The sequence below is a fragment of the Seriola aureovittata genome, chromosome 5, assembly GCF_021018895.1.
Source record: "Seriola aureovittata isolate HTS-2021-v1 ecotype China chromosome 5, ASM2101889v1, whole genome shotgun sequence".
Taxonomy (NCBI): Eukaryota; Metazoa; Chordata; class Actinopteri; order Carangiformes; family Carangidae; genus Seriola; species Seriola aureovittata.
In genome coordinates this window covers 29591514-29612697 of record NC_079368.1, presented here as the reverse complement: position 1 = coordinate 29612697, position 21184 = coordinate 29591514, and the positions used below count along the sequence as shown (strand labels likewise).

At 40.5% G+C, this 21184-nt stretch overlaps 2 protein-coding genes across 3 annotated transcripts; one reads left to right on the top strand and one right to left on the bottom strand.

Annotated features, from left to right (window-relative positions):
- Window positions 1-760: 760 nt before the first annotated feature.
- Window positions 761-12726, top strand: LOC130169354 (uncharacterized). Of its 2 annotated transcripts, XM_056376042.1 has the most exons (7): window positions 761-876; window positions 1010-1078; window positions 2342-2424; window positions 2974-3088; window positions 4030-4062; window positions 4977-5064; window positions 5427-12726. In XM_056376042.1, the coding sequence occupies exons 3-7, from the start codon at window positions 2346-2348 to the stop codon at window positions 12015-12017; spliced, it is 6906 nt and encodes a 2301-aa protein (XP_056232017.1). In that variant the 5' UTR covers window positions 761-876; window positions 1010-1078; window positions 2342-2345; the 3' UTR covers window positions 12018-12726. The 2 variants fall into 2 exon arrangements, with proteins under 2 accessions (XP_056232017.1, XP_056232018.1); XM_056376043.1 differs by lacking the exon at window positions 1010-1078 and having other exon boundaries at window positions 852-876.
- An 857-nt stretch (window positions 12727-13583) lies between these two features.
- srp19 (signal recognition particle 19) lies at window positions 13584-20580 on the bottom strand. Its single transcript, XM_056376077.1, has 5 exons — window positions 20364-20580; window positions 17582-17657; window positions 15558-15629; window positions 15360-15468; window positions 13584-14044 (listed from the first exon to the last, which is right to left on the bottom strand). The coding sequence occupies exons 1-5, from the start codon at window positions 20399-20401 to the stop codon at window positions 13914-13916; spliced, it is 426 nt and encodes a 141-aa protein (XP_056232052.1). The 5' UTR covers window positions 20402-20580; the 3' UTR covers window positions 13584-13913.
- Between the last annotated feature and the right edge of the window lie 604 nt (window positions 20581-21184).

Here is a 21184-nt window from a genome sequence, read left to right as displayed (position 1 = left end):
CCACGTTTGGAGTCCCCCATGTGTTGGGCCACTCTTGTCCCACCTGCTCCCTCTAGGTCAAATCATACATCACAATACCGTTACTTATCCCAGCTACGTAGATGACACGAATCACTTTCACCAGGTGGCGATAGTCGCTTGGACTCTTAAAACTAAGAGCGGGTAAATGGATGCAATTAAATTTCATTCAATTAAATAAAGACAAGACAGAAATCATTCTATTTGGCGGAAAGAATGAAAGTTGTTGTTACACCTGGTGCAGGCTGGGTAACCATAAACACAGGATAGACTGTAATGCAACACAGTTCAGTGGTTTAATAAACTAGAATCACCTCTTCACGGTCGTATCCCTCCGCCACTCAGACTAGATCGAGGTTACATCCCTGTTTATCCAGAGTCATAGAAAATATGAACCCTCTTTGTGAAGTGTTGTCATAATTGCTGTGAGAAGTCTTGCGTAATGGCTAAAAGGTGTTTTGTGACTCACTGACAAAATCTAATCACTTCATCCTCGAGTCCAAGTGAATGTTTGTGTTACAGAGATTTCATGTCCACGTGAATTGGATGGATGGACAGACAACCCAAAAACCATATACCTCTGGTCCCGGCTGTCGCTGGCACAGAGGCAGAAGAAGAGGAATGTGTGCAGGAAGGTCAGCCAATCCAAACACACACAAATTCCCATAAACCAGAGGCAAGAATCCAAAATCCACAGAAAGCAGGAGAAAGGGTCAAAATCCAAGCAAACGCAAAGATCCTAGAAAAGAAGCAGATGCAGTAACTGAACAACATGTGATCTGTTGACAACCGAGAAGGGGAAGACATCGATATACAGCAGACTAATTAACTAACGAGACACAGGTGACACAGAAAACAGTAAGTAAAACTACACAACATACACACAAGGTCAGTCATTTTCAAAATAATACTCTTTATTAAAAAATTAGAAATCTGAACTTCAGCAGCCAAATCAAGGCAAAAACTAAATCAGCTTTTTTCTTTCCTTCAGCTGCCAGAGTTCTAACAAGAACCAGGAGATTTGCCAGAACATCAGTCCTGAGATTTTAAAGAGCTGCTGGTTTGTACATCACTTTATAATCTCTGGCCAAAACACATGTGTGATTTCCTTGAAGAGTATAAAGACTCTCAGACCTTCAGAAAGCCGTCAGACGGTAAAAACCTCCAGGAGCTGCTTTTGGCTGCACACATCAAACCTCCTGAGAAGAAACAAGGGAGGGTGAGATGGAGCAGGAGATTGTTTGAAATGCGCTACAGAAATAAAGGATAACATATATCCAAAGTGGGGGCAGTAATACCTAATCTAATCCACCTTTCAAAAGCATGTGGAGCGACCCTTATTCTCTGTCTTCTCCCTGAACTGTGGCTTGGACTGAACTTCATTGGTATGAAGTCGACTGACTCCATGATGCTGAGATCAGGGATCTGTGGGGCCCAGACCATCTGTTGCAGGACCACTGGTGCTGGTTGCACAAAGTTAAGACTCTCTTTAAAGTGTGAATTAAGGTTTCCTTAAAGTAAAAAGAGTTGCACAAAACAACCTCAAGTCTTCTCCTTATGGTTTCCCCTTAAAAGGAATCACTTAAAGAATCACTTAGAGTCAGGCAAACCATTGAACAAAAGACCTTAGCGATCAAAGAAAGGAAGAAAACACTAAAGGTACCTCTGATTCTATTTTAACTGCAAGTTAAGTCTATAGTGATAAACGAAGAGAACCCAATGGACACTCTTAACGATGAGGAATTGATTCTACAACACAGATTGTACCAGAAGTCAGGTTATTCGATTTGTCCGACCCTCTAGAGATCTAGATCACTCTGCTTTCATGATCTTTCCTCCAGTGAGGTACAGTCCAGGTGTTTCATGTCCACAGATCAGCTGTGTGCCGGGTCAATCACCGAGTTTAAACTCTCTCACCGTCTGATCAACGCAGTGGTGAAGTTTTGTCAAAACCACAGGAGATAGTGATGCACTTCTTTAATGTCGCCGGCTTCCTAAAACTGATAACAGGTGTCTCCATGGAAACAGTTGAATTTTACAGGTGTAAAATCTTTATTCCTAAACAAAATGAAACCTTTAAAGAGATTTTGTGCAACACCCTTAATGAACTCCCTCCGCTAAGAAGAAATTAAACCTTAAGTGTCAGACTTAAGTAGAGAACTTAAGCTGCAGGATGAATCTGGGCCAATCAGACGCCTCCTGACGGGACTGACACTGTAGTGTGCGTCACTCCCAGTCAGATGTTGTAAAACTGGAGTGTTAATTGTAAAGGCTCGGTGTGTGACTCAGTCCTGTGTGTGTCTCTGTGTGTGATGTTTTGCAGCGTGATGGCAGGACGGAGGCAGAGCCGGTGGAGACTGAGGCTCCTGATCCTCTTCAGCCTCGTCATCCTCACTGAACCGTTTAGTAAGAAACATTTGACATTTTAACGAAGCTCAGGTTCAGACTCTGTTCTACGTCTTTAAAGTTGTGACCCTTAAGATTCAGTCCTGGTTGATTTGGCAATACCTGTGGTTACCATGGTAACACTACAACTCTGAATAGGGAAGACACAACTTGTGTGAAATCAGTACAGCAACTGTCTCTCACTCAACTCAGTGAATCAGTGGCTGAGGCACAGACCAGGACAAGAGCTCCCCCTACAGGCCGTTTAACAGAAGTGATTTTTACCGATTTGAATTCTGAACTTCCTCGTTTTACTTTTACCACAGTAAGAGAGCAAAACTGTCAGGACACATTATAACTCAGATAACATCAATCACACACTGGATTAATGAATGTCTTTTCTTTCATATGATCCACGACAGTAACAGTGAGTGTGCTTTAATAACAGCAAACACTCAGCTGGCGTCTCTGTTGGGTTTTACTGCAGACGTCAGTCAGTAAGAATGAGCATAAGAAAAACCTGCAGCTGATCCTGTGGATCATTAAATGTGACGTTTGCTTCAACTTCAGAGGTGAGAGATGAAGAGTGGCAGCAGCTCGGCCCAGACATCGCTGCACTGCACCGCCTCAGAGGACTACCTCAAAACATGTTTCATGACAGGCTGAAGGAGCCTTCACACCACAGGTATCTGGGTCAATGTCTGCAGCTGTTAAGGCTCTGGGACACTGATTATATGCAAATATTTTAGATATTTATATTGAGACACTGCTGTGATACTATGACAACACTCTTTGTCCACTTTGCTTTTCACCTCGTACTGAAAATCACTAATCATTACTATCAACAATCATTCACTTTGTCACATTGTTTTGGCTTTGGGGATATGTATCCAGATATGTATGTTTCTAGTTGATTAGATTTTGTATTTCCTGTCTCTGTTAAAGCTCTCAAAGTATAAACATAGTATGATTTTTATCAGAGTTACTCATTCAATTTTATTAAAAAGTAAAATTTTCATAATAATAATAGTAATTAAACTGTGTTCCATTGTTGACATTTTGAGATTATGTTAAAGCAACACTGTGTAACTTCTGCTGAGCAAGAGCGACCTCTGCAGCCACAGGTGCTAATTAATTCTGTCGGTCTTTTTAACTGATCTACGGTTCGGCATTACTCTTGAACTTGCTGGGCCTGAGTCCGGCAGTTTGAGCCCCTGACAGAAACTCACTTTGGCACTTCTTGCAACACCTGCTCAGCAAAGTTACACTGTGCAAAAAGAGGCACCAGTCTCCCTATTACAAGTCATTGTACCATAATAGTTGATGAGGCAGTTCACAACTTGTTTATGACTAAGAACCAAAAGTGAACAGCTTAGAACCTAAAACTGTATTACAGTGTAAAGTACAGAAAGATCAATATGAGACTTTTAAGGCTGATATCAATTTTCAAGAATCTAAAAAATCTGATGATGACATATTGGCTGATATTTAATTATTATATAAACACATAAAATAAATATTTGCCATAAGGATCTTTTAATTTGATTTTGACCAACGGTGTAATGGCAACACTAATTTCTGTACATCAGATACTTATTACCCAACATATTCTGTATTTTATTTTAGGCATGGACTCATCAATAGGAGACCCATTGAGAGGTAAGGATTTATTTACTATGTTCTCCACTAAGTCTTTTGATGCTGTTCTCGTGAGAATATTTTGATTCAATCAAACATTTAATGACTTTATTTTACTTGTCTCAACATTATAGAAAAATTTGATTTATTATTATAATATTGGGGGAGGACGGTCAGACAAAACAGTTTTCTTATGGGCAGTACATCGACTGAGAAAATAATCTACAGATTCATTGATTATGAAAATAATCACTAGTTGCAGGTCTATTTAATAGTCATTTATTGATAGTTAATAATAATTAATAGTTTCAGGTTTTCTTCTCAAAATGTGTTTGTACAATAATTTTTCTTAAATTAACAAATTTCCATTGTAACTTGATTTTCTTATTAGATTAATGATATATAATGAAAACGTATTGACAGTTTTTCTTTTTCCTCCATGATGCATTGTCAGCTTAGTCAAAACTTCCCAACTATCCTTCATTCTTTAGTTTGACTAAAGTTACATGATGCGGACTTGTTACCGGGTCTGGGCAGCACAGCTGGTGTTAACAGAACACCGGCTAAGGGCTGGAGGATGGGACTGATCTGGTTAGTTTTGGCCATTTGTTCTGGTACAAGATGGATTTTAATCACATGAACAATGGCCTGATAATAAAACTCAAAAAGTGTTTAAGTGGTTAAAAGGCTATTTTTTTTTTTTACCTTGAATAAGTTCATGATGATTACTACATCATATCTCTGGGAGTCAATGTGGATTGTGCTTTTTGTGCGATAGAAATCTGTTCTATGAGACTGAACTGCTACAGTCTGACAGTCTGAGGCCTTGTTATATTTTCAATTTGTTGTTATACTGATACTAATGTGGTTTGAATTAGAATTTATGTGATTATTGTTTACTTTCTATGACATAAACATTTTAATCTTCCTTTAAGGGAGGACATTAACCAAAACACAAGGAGTTTGCTGGATGCGTTTCAGGACTGTCAGGATTTCACAGCCTGTGTCAATCAAACAAAAAAGGTTGGTGGATTTCAAAAGAAGATGGGAATCAGTATTGAGTGTAGAGGAACTAAACCCAGTCAAACTGGAACCCAAATCAGTCTTAATTAATAAAAGCAGTTATTAAAAGAGATTATATATCCAATAAAATGGAATGAGATACAATATCTTGCATAAATGCGCTCACAGAAAAAATAAAAATAAAAGTTGTACCACTACAGTTCAACAATGTATTTTCTCACAGTTGTGGGATGTGAGGAAGAGATTAAGACAACTACATGGAACTGTCTTGAAATGGACATTCATGCTTTCTCACTTATCTATGATAAAGTTATCTATATCAAAATTTGTCGTTTTGTCTTGATCTGTCTTTTATTCTCCAGGACTTTGACACCTTCTTGGCATCTGTTGATGAACAGAAGATACAAGATCAACTGCTAGGTGCATCTGAGATCTCGCACAGCTACAACCAAAAACTTCTGGTCATGACTGACCAAGAAAAGTCAACGAATGACAGAGTCCAACAGGAATACAGCATGGATCCTCATTACTCACTAATAGTCAGCAAAGAATGCCTGTACAATGAATCATGTTTACCTGAAGCAGACAGCTATACTGTAGTGAAAATATTTGGAAGAGTTTCAGACGATGGACAAACTGTGTCTGGGCTTTCTGGATCATCACTTGCAGAGCTGGTTTTGAAACCATCACTGGAAGCTGCACCAGTGTTCTCCCTTGATGGAAACACAACCAGACACTTCCAGTATAACTTCATTCGAGTGTTGATGGTCCGTGGAAACAAAGCAGTCTTAGAAACTAACCAGGAGAATCATCAGATTTACCAGGTCATGGATCAACATGACTCAGTTTCCAGCTCCCTAATTCCTCAAAGACCCGTAGATCACACCACACAGTACGACGACCAGCAGATCCTCATGATGCAAGATGACCCTGCAGTAAGAAAAGCTGCTGCTTATCTTTATGAGAAGCATCCAACAGTTAGCTCCATCTACGTTCTTGATAAAAACCAAAGACCAAAACTGATCCACGGAGACTCAGTGCCACTGTCAGAGGACAGCAGACTGGTGCTGGTAGGTCATGGAGTCAGAGACAGTTCAGGAGAGATGAGACTGGCAGGGCACACAGCCCAAGATGTGGCCAAAAGCATTGCAAAGACCTTCAGAGTCAGCAATACAATCAAAACAACACGTGTGGTGGCATGTGAAGTCGGATCAGATAAAACATTTGTAGAAACCCTGCTGAGAGAGCTTCATGAAATCAATATCAAGACAGAGCTGCACCTGAGTAATACTGTGATCCAGGTCATGCACACAGGACAGAAGATTACCCAAGAAGTCTCTCTAGACGGGGTGCAATGGCGACACAAAGATGACAGCAAGAAAGTGGTGGCAACCCTTGATAGGAACGGAAACGTTATTATTAGAAATGAGCCTGGCAGTAGAGGAGAGCCAGTTTTTACCAATGAAAGAAATGTTCTAATGGACGAAAATCCGACCAGCTGGCCAGAAGAGCCAAGGACATTTGTTGACCAGAATGTTTACCAAAAATTTGACTCAGATATATATATAAGGGAAGTTGCCATTTATACACTTGAGGCCTTGACCTGGGCATTCTTTAAGTCAGACCAACCCCTTCCCAATAAAGTCAACTTCAACAACCTCCAACAGATTAAGGAAAAATTTGTAATAAAAGACCAGAAAGAGACTAATACAATTGAGTGGATAGAGGATGAGAAGACACTAAAGGATATTCTAAAGGAGTGTTATGAGATTAAATCAGGACAAGATGTTAGAAATGTGATCCGTCACTACGCAAAGACTGGAGAAGAAGGGGTGACATACCTGATGGTCAATGACTGGATATATTTGGTCAATCCTAAAACTCTATATGTCTATCCGGTTGGAAAAAAGCTTGACAATAATCAAATGGGAAAGGAGGAAAAAATTAATGAAGTTAAGGGGAGCATAACTGAACAGATAGGCAAGGAAGAATACAGATATATGAAAGACATCATTCTTCATAAAAATATAGAAAACCCAAAAGAGCGATATGCTGAGTTTGTAAGAAATATTTTTCTTGGAGAGCACACAACTGCCCAATCTCCGTCCACTGAGGCCTGGTACACTACGTATTTCACTGCATCAGTTATTTGTGAATCTGCTAGAAATTTCCGGACGTTTCCTCTGATTCTCATGGCTCTGGATATGGTCGTAAATGAAAACAACAATATCCGAGAGAAAGGACTCAATTTCTTTGTGAAAGACCACCCAATGGCAAGAGGAGGAAGTTGGATTGATCTAAACAGCCGTGGATTTAGTGGCTCAGCAACACCTCAAGGTTCCAGCAAACTGAAAAATGTAAAAGAAGCTCAATATAAAAGAAAGTTGCGTAAATTATGGCTTGACCTCAAAGGCGTTCTAGAAAAGGAATATGAATTGTTCGTAACATGGGAGCCAACCGTTGCTGGCAAAACTGTAGAAGAATCAATGGCTGACATTGCAGAACAATTCAAGATATATGAAGACAGTTCACAGAGAGAGGTATTCTCTGGGAGTTACAATGATTTCACACGAAAAGTTAATAGACCTGTTTCAACATCATCTAGAAATGTCCAGGAAGATTCAACATCTGGAACACTGGGAGGCAATGATGATGGCTACATAACGTTGCAAGACGTGAATTCTGCCTCAGAATTAGAGAATTCCTTCAGACTTGAATCCTATTTCTCCAGGACATCTGCATCATTTGCTGATCAAATCCACAGCCAGCTGAAGGCAGAATATGGTGAAAGTCTTGCAGGGCTGCATCTCAAAGAGGGCAGTGCCAGAATAGAAAATGGACAGTTCGTATGTCAGCTTGTGACTGAGGGTGCTGACATTGAACCTCGTGAGTTGAGGGTTGATTTATCTCCGGAGAGTCAACGCTACAGTGATAATATGTTGAACGGCATTGAGGCAGCAGTTCGTGACATGGAGAAACACAGTTCACAATCCTCTCATCAGGTCAGCAAGTATGTAGAGCACACTGGGACTGCTGTTGGGACACTAGGCCTCATGCTGGGGATGAAAGGAGCTGTTCGGGCTTTTGAACAGGGCGACATCAAAGATGGTGTGGTGGGGGCTTTGCAAACAGCTCATGGAGTGACAGCTATGACAACGTCTGTTATTGCAAAACAAGCTCTGTCCTCAGAGACAAGAGTTGCCAGAGCTGCAGCAGTAATCATGAGAAGCCCTGCAATGAGGGGCGCAATGACAGTTATACCAATAGTGGGAATTGGATTTGGGGTATACAATTTAGAACAAGATTTAGAGAGACATGACACACTGGGATACATTGATGCTGGCCTTGATGCTGGTGTGATTGCTTTGGATGTTCTTGAAATTGCTCAGCCTGAACTTGCACCGTTTATCATACCTATAAACCTGGCACTGTCAGTAGTCCGGATGGCCATTGATGATGTTTATATGGGCATCCAGGATGAACTAAAGAATCTCCCGAAGGATGCTGGAGTTTTAGATAAACTGGGGGCTGTTTTTGTTGGCACTGGAGAAGGGATTGAGCATTTTGCAATTCATGTGGCTAGTGTGTTCTATGATTGGCATTATGATGAAATTGAGGAGGGACGAAGACTTGTTGCTCAGATATCAGACTATCACAAATATTACAATATTACAAAGGAGCGGGATGAAAGAACTGTCATTTATTTTACTGATGATGTCTCATCCTGGAATGGAGGAGGCATTTACTTCTGTCTCGCTGATCAGGGTCTGTCTGAGTTCTGCATGAACTATTTTGTGTCTAGTGATGAGAGTTTTGGGAAGGGTTGTTGGCCCATTGATGCACAAGGAACCAAAGACATCATACTTGGCCTGGGAGAGTCGCATCGATTAGAGTATTCGACACTACGGAAAAAAGTACTCATGTTCATACCAGCTGGCTGTGTGGATGTTGTTTCAGGTTATGAAGCTGTATCAAATTCAAAATATGGGATATACAAGGGAAACAGAGATGCTAATCGTTTTTTTGCAGTTCAGAAATCAGAGGACAAACATGTGATTGAACTAATGTTGAGTTACTATTACCAGCTGTATGGTGAACCAGGTGATGACATATTCTTCCTCGGTCCACAGAGAAATTATGTTGAAGGCTCTGGTGGAAAAGACACGTACATCATTCCTGACGATGGAGGGAAAACAATAATTAACAACTATGATCCTTCCAAAGCACTAGACACTCTTCATTTCAGTGTTGATTACAGTCACATTTCTGTGTCTAAATCTGGGAATGATGTTGTGTTAATGTACGAGGGCAGCCATACTGTGACCATTAACAACTGGTTTTCAGGGGAAGTGTATCGTCATATGAACATGATATCAGGAGATGGAGTCTTATTTGAGGTGTCCTCCACTGTGGTTTCCTCTGTTCAGCTGGTGGCAAGAGGAATTAACAAGATGTTTAAGACGCAGGGTCTAACTGTAAATGCATCTCAGCCACTTTTACTTACAGTTACAAACATCTTTGGGACTCAGTATAATGATGTGCTCATTGGAAATGGAGAGAAGAATCTGATAGATGGAGGAGGAGGCTCAGATCGTTTGCTTGGTGGTGAAGGAGAAGACATATATATGGTGAAAAACAAGAAACAGTCTTCGGTGCAGATTGACAATTACTCCAGAGACAATAAAACAGATCTGGTCATAGTAGAAGCAAATCTTCACACTTTTAAAGTCAGGGTAGAAGGTCACCATGTTCTGATGAATGCTCTCAATGACAGTACAGCCATCCATGTGACTTTACTGAACTGGTTCAGATCACCAGAAGACAGACACTTACTCCTCAGCACAAAGGATCTGATCACTTTTACAATCTCAGATAACAAGGCTGACTGCCTGGAGAGTAACCCGTTCACCAAGTGCATAAAAAGTCGCAGCATTGACTACAGCAGCTCCCCATCTCGTCTGGTGGTGGACCTTCAGGAGGACGAGGCTTTTGACAGTGTGACGGAGGTCCGTGGGTCAGAGTTTAATGATGTCATCAAAGGAAACAAAGAACATAATGTTTTCGTTCCAGGAGGAGGGGATGATTTCATTCAGGGAAGAGGAGGAGAGGACTGGTACGTTATCACACCAGGCCAGGGTGTAAAGACCATCAACAATCAATCACCAGATCTAGTCTTGGATGTTCTCTTCCTGAAAGAACAATATCAGCATGTAACATGTGCTTGTGAAGGCCAGAGCATCATCATTTTAGTATCTGACAGAAGAAATGTCATCTTACAGAACTGGTTTGATTCAAAGCGTCATCAGCACCTGAAGATCAAGACCAATGATGGAATAACAGCTGAACTGATTTCCAACCTTGTCAACTGCAGCAAGTCTGTAATGCTTCCCTTGATTGTTGATTACAGAAACCAGGAACCTGAACCACTTAACACACTCCAAATATTCCAGTCACTCATTTTCCCTCTAGGAGAACAGTCCAGGTGTTTCAGACGTAGTCACATGGACCAGATGTCCTTCCTTGACCTCCGAGGCAAAGCGATGATGATGAATGAAACTGATTCAGTGAGAGAAATGTACGGCTCCCCGGGTTTCGACATCATGGTTGGGAACAGGAATGAGAATTTGCTTGATCCTTACACCGGTGGTGCACTGATGATTGGAGGTGAAGGAAAAGACACTTATATAATCAGACATGGATATGGAAACACATTACTTATCTGTAACTTTGCTGACGACCATAATATTGATACTGTGTTAGTTGACATGGATTTCATCGATGGCGGCCAAGTCACACTGGACTCATCATCAACAGGAGACCTGACAGTGAAAATCACGTCAAAAGGGGAACAATTACAATTCATTCTGCTCAAATACACTGAAGATTCCCGTCACCAGCATCTGGAATTTCAGAGCTCTGATGGAGTGACATTTAAATTGAAATCACTAAACTCAACTGATGATCTTTCCTTTGAGGTCGAAGCTTTCAAAGTGACTCTGAAACCATCGCAGATTGACTGCCGTTTGGATCTCAGCTCTCAGAGAAATCTGTCAAAGGTCCACACAGTGCAAGGCTGCCCCTTCCAATCCAATGACATACTAGGTAATCATCAAAACAGTACTCTAATTGGTGGGTGGGAGGATGACGTCTTGGAAGGAGGCCAAGGAGATGACACACTGATTGGAGGAAATGGAGCTGACCTCATGATTGGTGGCTTGGGAGACGACACTCTTTATGGTGAGGATGGAAATGACACAATGATGGGGAACTCCGGCAGTGACATCTTCATTCCTGGACCAGGGGCGGATCTAGTGGACGGAGGTCCCGGAAGAGACGCTGTTCTTTACCGGGGTGATCATGAGAAGGGTAAAGGTGTTTATGTCAACCTGTTGACCGGACAAGGCCGCTACGCTGATGCTGAGGGGGACATGTTGAAGGATGTAGAGATTGTGATCGGCACCATCTATTCTGACATCTTGGTGTCTGGTTATGAAAGTTCACTTCTCAAAGGCTCAGACGGCAACGACATCTTGGTGTCCACTGGTGGTGATTACCTGGTCGGGGGTGATGGACACGACATTTACATGTTGGCTTTCAACCACGGCTCAGTCACCATTGACAACTGTGCAAAGGACAACGCCACGGATGTCTTGTACCTTCCAAGCTTGGTGTCAACACTAATGTGCGAGTGCGAAGTTTTACCAGGAAGAGTTGTGCTGAGGTTCTCGGGACTTAAAATTGCACTGAAATGGACCATGTTTTCTCACGAATGTGGTCATCTGGTGTTTGTTTTGAGAGATATGGAGGTGGAAGTGGAGACACTGTTGCTTGAGTGTCAGACATTGACGTACAGGATTCCATTATGGCACACGAAACGATTGACCTGTTCTGAAATTCTCGGGCTTAGTCATGATTTTGAGCCGCCATATAAGAGACGCTTTGAATCTGTCTAACCACACAGTAATTTTATCTTACATTTGTCAAAATCAACAAATTTCAATGGAAATTTGTGGTTGTTATTGTACTTTTATGTTCATTTACACTTATTTAACTAATGAAGACAAACAGTTTAATATATTCAGACGACTAACTGTGCATGAGGCTGTAAAATATGTAGTGCTCAGGCTATAAGTTACAATCTGGTGTAGGTGATTTTGTCTCCTGAGGCTGTGCAGAACAAATTACAAATACTTTTGCTACTAAAGGCTCACCCTTAAAGTAGCAGCTACTTCCAAGAAGGAAAAAAGAAAAACGTATACCCAAGTTGGAGTTCCGGTCGGCATTATTTCTAACTCACTAGTGAACACATCTGCTGACCTCATAAACAATTTTTTCCTATAAGAGTAATTGCTTTTATGAAAAGCAAAAAGAAAAGCTTGGTGATGCATCAACAAGAGATTGTAGCTTTAAGTCAAACGTTATCAGTCCTCATCCCCCTTGAAAAAACCTGGAAACTGGCTCTGTCTTATGTCAGTAAAATATTTCAATTATATAGATGATTTCACACCCCGTTTGTCACATTTTGTTCTTCATCTGATACTGTATTCAAATGTTCAGTCATCAGCCCTTCAAATTAAAAGCATGACAATAATTAGTATAAATACTTGATTTATTCTTGCAAATAAAAACATTCTCAAGAATAAAAAAATTAATTGTCCTTACCTCATTTACCTCATGTCTTCGGTGTTTGAGCGAAGTAGGGTTGAGATGCTGTGGTTATGATCAATGACAGTGTCCTCAGTCGTCCTGTATGGAGGGTGAAATGTGCCACCAGAATAGTTTCACTTCATCAGTAGTTATTTGATGCACTGGAAAAAAGTACAATTTATATTTAGCACGTCTCTAAATATAAACGAAGGTTATTGTAGAGGGTTATTTTGTAGAAAGCATTAAGTTGTAATTCTTTCTTCATGTGAATGTGGAATTATTGTTATGTTATTACATGAAGTTTTCATTCAGTAGCCAGTGTTGGAAAAATCCATTTTGATTATCATTATCCTTCTTACTGCTGTGTAACATCATCGGCCTAGGTGTACGTCTCAAAACACAAGGGAGGTATTTCAACATAATTTATAAAAGGCTGTGCTCTGTTGCATCATTATTGACACATTGGATGACCTCTGTGTATGATGATGTGCTCTATAAATAAATTTGCCTGACCTTGCCAAAAACAACAAGGAGCAGCTTGTGAACCACATACTGTCACAATAAATGAATCTGGGCTGGTACACAGCAACAGTTAATCTTCATGGTTCATTGATTGATCAGCAGATAGAAATGACACATCTCAGGTTTATTTGGATCAGAAACCAATCCTGGTTTCACAAATCAAAACTTTTACTTCAAGTAAAGAAAAAAAAAACAAAAAAAAAAAAAACAACTTCCCGTTGAGCTGGACCCGTTCTAAACCGCAGCTAGCAACACAAAGCTAACACTTCAAAATAAACAACCAACAAGTTTTCTTTGATTGCTTTTATGAGGACAATTCAGTTGCTCCGATTAAACCAACAAAGACAAAATCTATTTAAGTAACCATTTATTCATCTGGTCTTGTGAGAATTTAACAAAACGTGGGGGAAGGTATTAAACAGGAAGACAGATGCATATCTTCATCTATCACTTCACACATCCCCCCTTCCACTTCGACATCTGAAACATCACAAAAATGAGTTCTCTGTTGAAACGATGAGCTGTGGGTAGTTTTCTGAAGGTGCGGACATGTTTTCACTTTGGAAGCCCACTGTTCAGCTGAACGAGCGTCCATTTGACTTTACCATATCCATACTTCATGAATCAAAGCAACAAGTCTGGGAGATTAAAGTAAAAATGTGTTATGTAATGGTGCGTGTCTATTTCTTCTTTTTCTTGCTCTTCTTCCCTCCCTCTCCCTGCTGAGAGCTGGTGTCCCCTCCTCCGCTCTTCTGGGTCCGAGTCTTTAGTTTAGGAATCATCTCAGCCACATAAAACATCACGTCTTTACCTGAGGGAGAGTGAAACAAAAACAAGCATCACGTCTTTACCTTTAGCAGGTGGCACTAAATCAAGTTCCAGGTCATTGCGAGGGGGGCGTGGCTACTTGCAGGGCTATAGCTCAAGATTAGTCCAACAGATGTGGCGTCACATTTCTACTGTAAAGCAAACAAACCTACACAGTAACCACAACGTCACGTGTTACACTGAGACATTTTAACTGAAAAACATCATAGTTCTATCTATCTACCATCTATCTATCTATCCATCTATCTACCTATCTATCTATCTATCCATCCATCGTGTATATTTATATCTATCTATGGTGAAACCCAGAGGTCGGTTAGGTTGCATCATTTTTACAGATATAGTTGTAAAAATTCCGTCACAATCTCTTATTTCCCGTCATTTTAGTTTTCATTTCTAATGATAGTGAGACATATCATATTTAATACCATTTAATTTTCAAAAAACTACTTGGATAATGAATTTAAATGAGCGTGGAGAGAGAAGATGAACGGAGACACTGAGCATGTCAGCAGCACATGGAGCAGGTGAAGGAACCATCGAGCCGAAACTGGCAAATATGAACAATTTCACTGAATCAGACAATAACAATTAAAATATGAAGAAACTCAGCTGACCTGTTGTAGCCTGAACTCAAACCTGCCTCTGGGGATTTTAAGTGCTTGAGTATAATTTAAGAGACTGGGAGGTCGCTGCAGAGGCGACTGACAGCAGGTTTTCTGGTCTTCTCTTCTCACACATATTTTAATTCTGTCCTGAAGGCTGAACTCGCCTCACAAGCTGGGGAACATTTCACCCCAGGGGAAAAGATCAGAAGTCGACAAGACTCTCTGAACTGAAGGATTTCCTGATGCTGCGCCGGGAGGAAATCCTGCAGCGTGCAGGAGCGGGAACAGACGGCGCTCCAAGGCCGTTTGACAGCAGCCGGACAGGAAGACATGTTGCTCTGAGTCAAGTTACCTCCATGATGGAGTCTGATGCCACAGAACCTGTCGTCCATCTCTACTCTGTCAACATGGCGAGTTTTACATCATCGTTAAAGAGATTCAAGTAACATTAACGCTGGTGCATATATCCATTTACATCTATCTATCTATCATCTCTATCCATCCATACCTATATAGTATCTGTCTAAACACATCTGCTGTATCTATCTATGTAGTTCCTTTGAGGCACTAAAAGTTTAGCAAAACAATTACAATTACTTACACACACACACACACACACACACACACACACACACACACACACACACACACACACACACACACACAGAGCAGAGTGTGTGTAGAACTTACGGGAGCCGAATTTCTCCTGACAGAAGCTGCCGTCTTCCTGCTTCAGCTGAACTCTGACACGACCTCTGAACTGGACGTCCCTGTTCCACTCTCTGGGATGCATTTTGTTCTGTCACAGACACACACACACACTTCAGGGCTTAAAAACACATCATATGATGACATTGTACTCTGTGTGTGTGTGTGTGTGGTTTTTACCTCCATGTAGACGTTCATCCCAGCAGCTGTCAGGACGTCTCTGATCTCAGCGCAGGAAGGATTCTCCACAGCCTACACACACACACACACACACACACACACACACACACACACACACACACACACACACACACTTTATTCACAGCACTCAAACACTTCACCTCCTCATTGGTTTCACTTTATTCTCAAGAGACAAACTCAACCTGCAGAGTGATCATCCGTCAGAGCCAATCAGAGAGAGGAAGAGCAAATCAGCTCTTACACTGAAATAAAGTTTAATCCATTTGAAATAGTAAAATATTTTGGGTTCATTGTAAACTGTGTCAGAGGACAGAGCATTGTTCTACAATGTGGCCCAGGACACGTTCAAATTCACATTCACCTGCTCAAAGAAAGTGACATGTGGTCCAGACCTGAGGTCGGAGGGGTCAGATCTCATATGCGTCTCAGGTGTGTTCACACCTGAACTTAGGGCTGACTACAGGTGATCAGATCACATGAAACGGATGTTAAGTCTACTTTGAAGTGCCAACAATGAGGCTACGTCCACACTGTTTTCATTTAAAAACGCATCTCATTTCCAACGTTTCCTCCCGACGGCCACACGACTCTGGAGTTTTTGAGACCTGAAAACTGAGACTTTTGGAAAATCTGCAGGACTGCTGAAAAACTCTGGGGTTGTGTTTTAGTTTGAAAACTCTGGGGTTGTGTTTTAGTTTGAAAAACTCTGGGGTTGTGTTTTAGTTTGAAAAACTCCGGGGTTGTGTTTTAGTTTGAAAACTCCGGGGTTGTGTTTTAGTTTGAAAACTTTGGGGTTGTGTTTTATTTTGAAAACTTTGGGGTTGTGTTTTAGTTTGAAAACTCCGGGGTTGTGTTTTAGTTTGAAAACTCCGGGGTTGTGTTTTAGTTTGAAAAACTCTGGGGTTGTGTTTTAGTTTGAAAACTCCGGGGTTGTGTTTTAGTTTGAAAACTCTGGGGTTGTGTTTTAGTTTGAAAACTTTGGGGTTGTGTTTTATTTTGAAAACTTTGGGGTTGTGTTTTAGTTTGAAAACTCCGGGGTTGTGTTTTAGTTTGAAAACTTTGGGGTTGTGTTTTATTTTGAAAACTTTGGGGTTGTGTTTTAGTTTGAAAACTCTGGGGTTGTGTTTTAGTTTGAAAACTCCGGGGTTGTGTTTTAGTTTGAAAATCCTAGGGTTGTGTTTTAGTTTGAAAACTCCGGGGTTGTGTTTTAGTTTGAAAAACTCTGAGGTTTTGTTTTAGTTTGAAAAACTCTGGGGTTGTGTTTTAGTTTGAAAAACTCTGGGGTTGTGTTTTAGTTTGAAAAACTCTGGGGTTGTGTTTTAGTTTGAAAAACTCTGGGGTTGTGTTTTAGTTTGAAAACTCCGGGGTTGTGTTTTAGTTTGAAAACTTTGGGGTTGTGTTTTATTTTGAAAACTTTGGGGTTGTGTTTTAGTTTGAAAACTCCGGGGTTGTGTTTTAGTTTGAAAAACTCTGGGGTTGTGTTTTAGTTTGAAAAACTCCGGGGTTGTGTTTTAGTTTGAAAAACTCCGGGGTTTTGTTTTAGTTTGAAAACTCTGGGGTTGTGTTGTAGTCTGGACGGACAGAAACTGAGACCTTTGTAAACGATGAGGTCACACCCACGGCCTCTCCTGATTGGCTGTCATCAGCCTGGACTACCAGAGGTGAATACAACATGATGATGAATGACAGTGTTACTCACCTTGTTGTCTTTGCAGCTGCTGTTCACTTACATTCTCTGTTTTAATGCTACAGCTGTCTCTGCTGTTCCTCTTTCGTAGTATTTTGTGAGACTACACCGGCTCACGCAGGCTCAGTGTACGTGATTGCTCATGTATGTTTGTGTTTTCAGGTGTGTTGCTGTGGATGGAGATCGCTTTCCTTTTAAAATGAAAACGTGGTAGTGTGGACGTAGCCTGAGAGTCCCTGCCAACAACAAGGAGCTGCTCCCAAAGTAAGAAATCAAGAAATCAAGCCAAAAACTGAACATGTGCAACAAGAGTCACCTTCTCTGCAGGGATCCTGCGTCCTTCAGCCAGCGTCTTCTTACTGTTGATGTAGACTGGATAGAGGCAGATGAACCTGAAACAGACGACGAGCACAGACTGACTCACGGCAACACACTGAGCTGAGAGGAGGCGTTCAAACGCAACACAACACAAACCAACAGCTGTCGGGTTTCCATTGTAGTTTTGTGCAAAACAGAAGCGATGTCTGTGAATGTTCTGTGTTTCCGCTGAGTGGAAAGTGTACTGTACAAAAAGCTAAAGAATGGATTAAAAGGAGATCTATTTCTATTGTTGGTGTTGAATTATGGAACAAAGCTAATATAAAATTTAAAAAATGTGTAACTTCCTTTTGGTTTTCAGAGCTGTTTCTGAGGGTTACAAGAGAGGATTTTTTCCTTTTGGTGGGAGGCTTAATTAAGAATGTAGGCGGGTGTATATATAAGCATTTGCTTCTGCCTGAGTCTGTTTAGTTGTCTGTTTTTTGGTGTCTCTCATCTATATTGTTTATATTCACTGTAGGGCTGGGACGATTATCCGACGTAATCGACGTTGTCGATTATAAAACTTATTCGACGTGGAATTTTAGTGTCGACGCGTCGTGTAAAACCACACAGGGTCAATGTTCTTAGAACAAAACCGGAACTTTCTAATGGGACCGTTTATATCCATCGTCTTTGGTTTACCCGGATACAAGCGCAGCGCACGGACTGGGACAACGCGGTGACGTAATTGAAGTCATTGACTACGTGAATGATTTCGTCTGTGTAATCTATTTGAGCAACACGGCGGCGTCTACCAGCGGTACGACGGAGTGTGTGGAGCAACACGCGGCAAAAAAGGCTCGTACACGGTCCTCCAGAGTTTGGGAATACTTCAATCTTGACACCAACAGTGCAGCAGTCTGCAGACTCTGCAAAGTGCATCTGGCATATCACTCTAGCACGACATGACGCACGAGCACATAAAGAGGAAACACCCTGGTGCAGTGTGTGTGTGTTGGACGGGGCAAATTGTTATATTAAATTACTAACTGGAAAATAATTGCAATAAAATTACTGTTAGGTTAATAAAAAAATAATCGTTAGTTTAGTCGAATAATTGAAAAAATAATCGCTAGATTAATCGTTTAAAAAATAATCGTTTGGGACAGCCCTAGTTTACTGTATTATTTGTGGTGACAAACAACTACTTCTACTAATATGATAGTAAAGCTGGGTTTCCTCCTCTTGCGATATATAATTACAGTGAAGATGATTTTTTTTAATTCACGTGTTTCCATCACTCGTTTTTAACTTTACACAATTAATGACAGACCAGCTGCTCGTAAATAAAGTTTTGGTGTAAGCTGAATTATATGACATTATACTAAATAGACAGTGTATTGCTCAAACACTCAAAACTGTATTATTTCCGCATTTGCAACAAGGTAAAAGCAAAGACAAATCCACAGTAGGTAAAAACATTTTTTTATTGTTTTATTTATTTGTCTTTATATTCCCACATTTTTATTTACTTATTTATTCATTTATACGATCCTGTTTATAATTCCACATTTATTTTCTCATTGGTTTACAAATTTATTATTTTTTCTGGCAGCCCTATGACTCCATATATCTTTGGGTTTTGGACTGTTAAGCGGGCAAAATCTAAATTGCGATGGGGATGTTTTCAGATTGTATGACATTTAAGAAATACATTTTATAAAGTTGAATCAAGTGGTAGATCGACAGAGAAAAGACCTGCAACTATTTTGATAACTGATTAATTCTTTAAGTAATTTTTTCAAGTAAAAATGCTGAATGTTCTTCTGCTTCAGCTTTTCAGTTGTGAAGAGTCGCTGCTTGATTTAGTCTTATGTCAGTGGTTCCTGTCCTGTGGGTCACAGGATATATGTGGGGTCCGAGAGATGCATCATGGGATAGATTAAGAAGAAAAAAACACAGATTTTAATTCTTATCCCTAATATTTGCTTTTTTTTTTGCAAGTTTTGAGGGCAAAGTTTCCTGCGAAGAGGGGTCACAAGTAGACACTGCTTCATTTCAACAGTTAACATGGCCAAAGGTTGAGGACACAAACTAAACCAGTGGCCTGAATGAACAGTGGGTGAGAAACTACACGTCCCTCGATTACTTTAATGATTGAAAGATTAGTCAGACTTATGATAAATCCCATTTCATAACCGTGTGACATGTAACCGATTTGTCTCTCTGTTGTATTTTGCCATAAAGTCCGACATGACGTGGAGGGGGGATCCCGAAATGTGCGGGTTTAAGGAGTTTTACACGTCATGCTAAAGGGGGCTACTGTCCGCTGATCGAAGGCTAGGCCAAACTCCGTGTAAAAACTACGTTATTTAAACATTCACAACGGTTTCGGCTACAGATGTTGTAAAATCGTGACTTTATGTCGAACTCATAAGAAACGGTTATTTACAGGTGATAAAGTGGTAAACGTGGTTTATTAAAATTTACATTTGAACTTGGTTTACCACACACAGTTAGCCGCTCACTCCACTATCGTACTGAGTCGTTTCGGTTGTAGTGACTCGTGTAGACCAAACAAGTCGTTTTTGTTTGATTAAAAATGTATAAATCCGAATTAAATGTATGCCGAATTGAAGACTGGCCGTTCAGGATCGATACGTTCACCACAGTGACACGTAATAACCACGTTACCTTTGCAGATATCCAGGTTGTGCTTAAATTAAAAAACTCCTATAGGGGTTGGACTGTTAGCTTTAGCTTAGCTAGGCTAACAGCTAGCTTTTACAAACACTCACCTCTCTTTATCGGCGGGATTCTGGGTGAGATGAGCCATTGTTGTGGCCGAATCTGGAGTGGATACAGCCACCGACAACACGGTTTGATTTGTGCCGTAAAATCACAGACTGTATATGAAGATTTTTAGATTATTCCTTTAAACACAGTCTATAGGTAATGCACGCAGCCATATGGCCGCGTCTCTGGGTCGTTCACTGACTGTTGACAACCAGCTGGTGCGCTTCTTTTAATGCACCGAGTACACCGGTCCGGAAGACAACGAGAAGGCGGAGAACCGCCCAGCTGGTGCGGTCACAGTCACAGAATAATACACTAAGTATATAAAATGAATTATAAGAATAATAACGGATTTTAAATGTATTGCGCAGGTAAGAAGTTACCATCATAAATCTTTATTTCTGGTAAAGTTATTTCAACTGCTTCTGCTTATAATAATAATAATAATAATAATTAAACTGGGTCTTGAAGCTCAACTACACTTACTTCCTTATTGAGAAATTCTGGATGAGGTGGAAATCCAGAGTGATTTGGGCTGTAGCTAATTTTCTGGATGACAATGGAAATCTGTGACAGCATCTGTTACATTCCACCACTGCTCCTCAGGTTGAATGGTTTTATTGGCCTTAAGAGGGAAACACTCATAAGGAATCATGTCTGTTATTGTTGTCTGGACTGTGCATGTTGTATTATTTTTTTAAATTGTACTTATTGTTTGTGATTTACAGTGTTTTAACCAGCCTGTAAAGTCTAAGGCAAATTTCCACATCATTGGACAATTATTATTATTGTTATTATTATTATTACTATTAGTTGTAGGTGG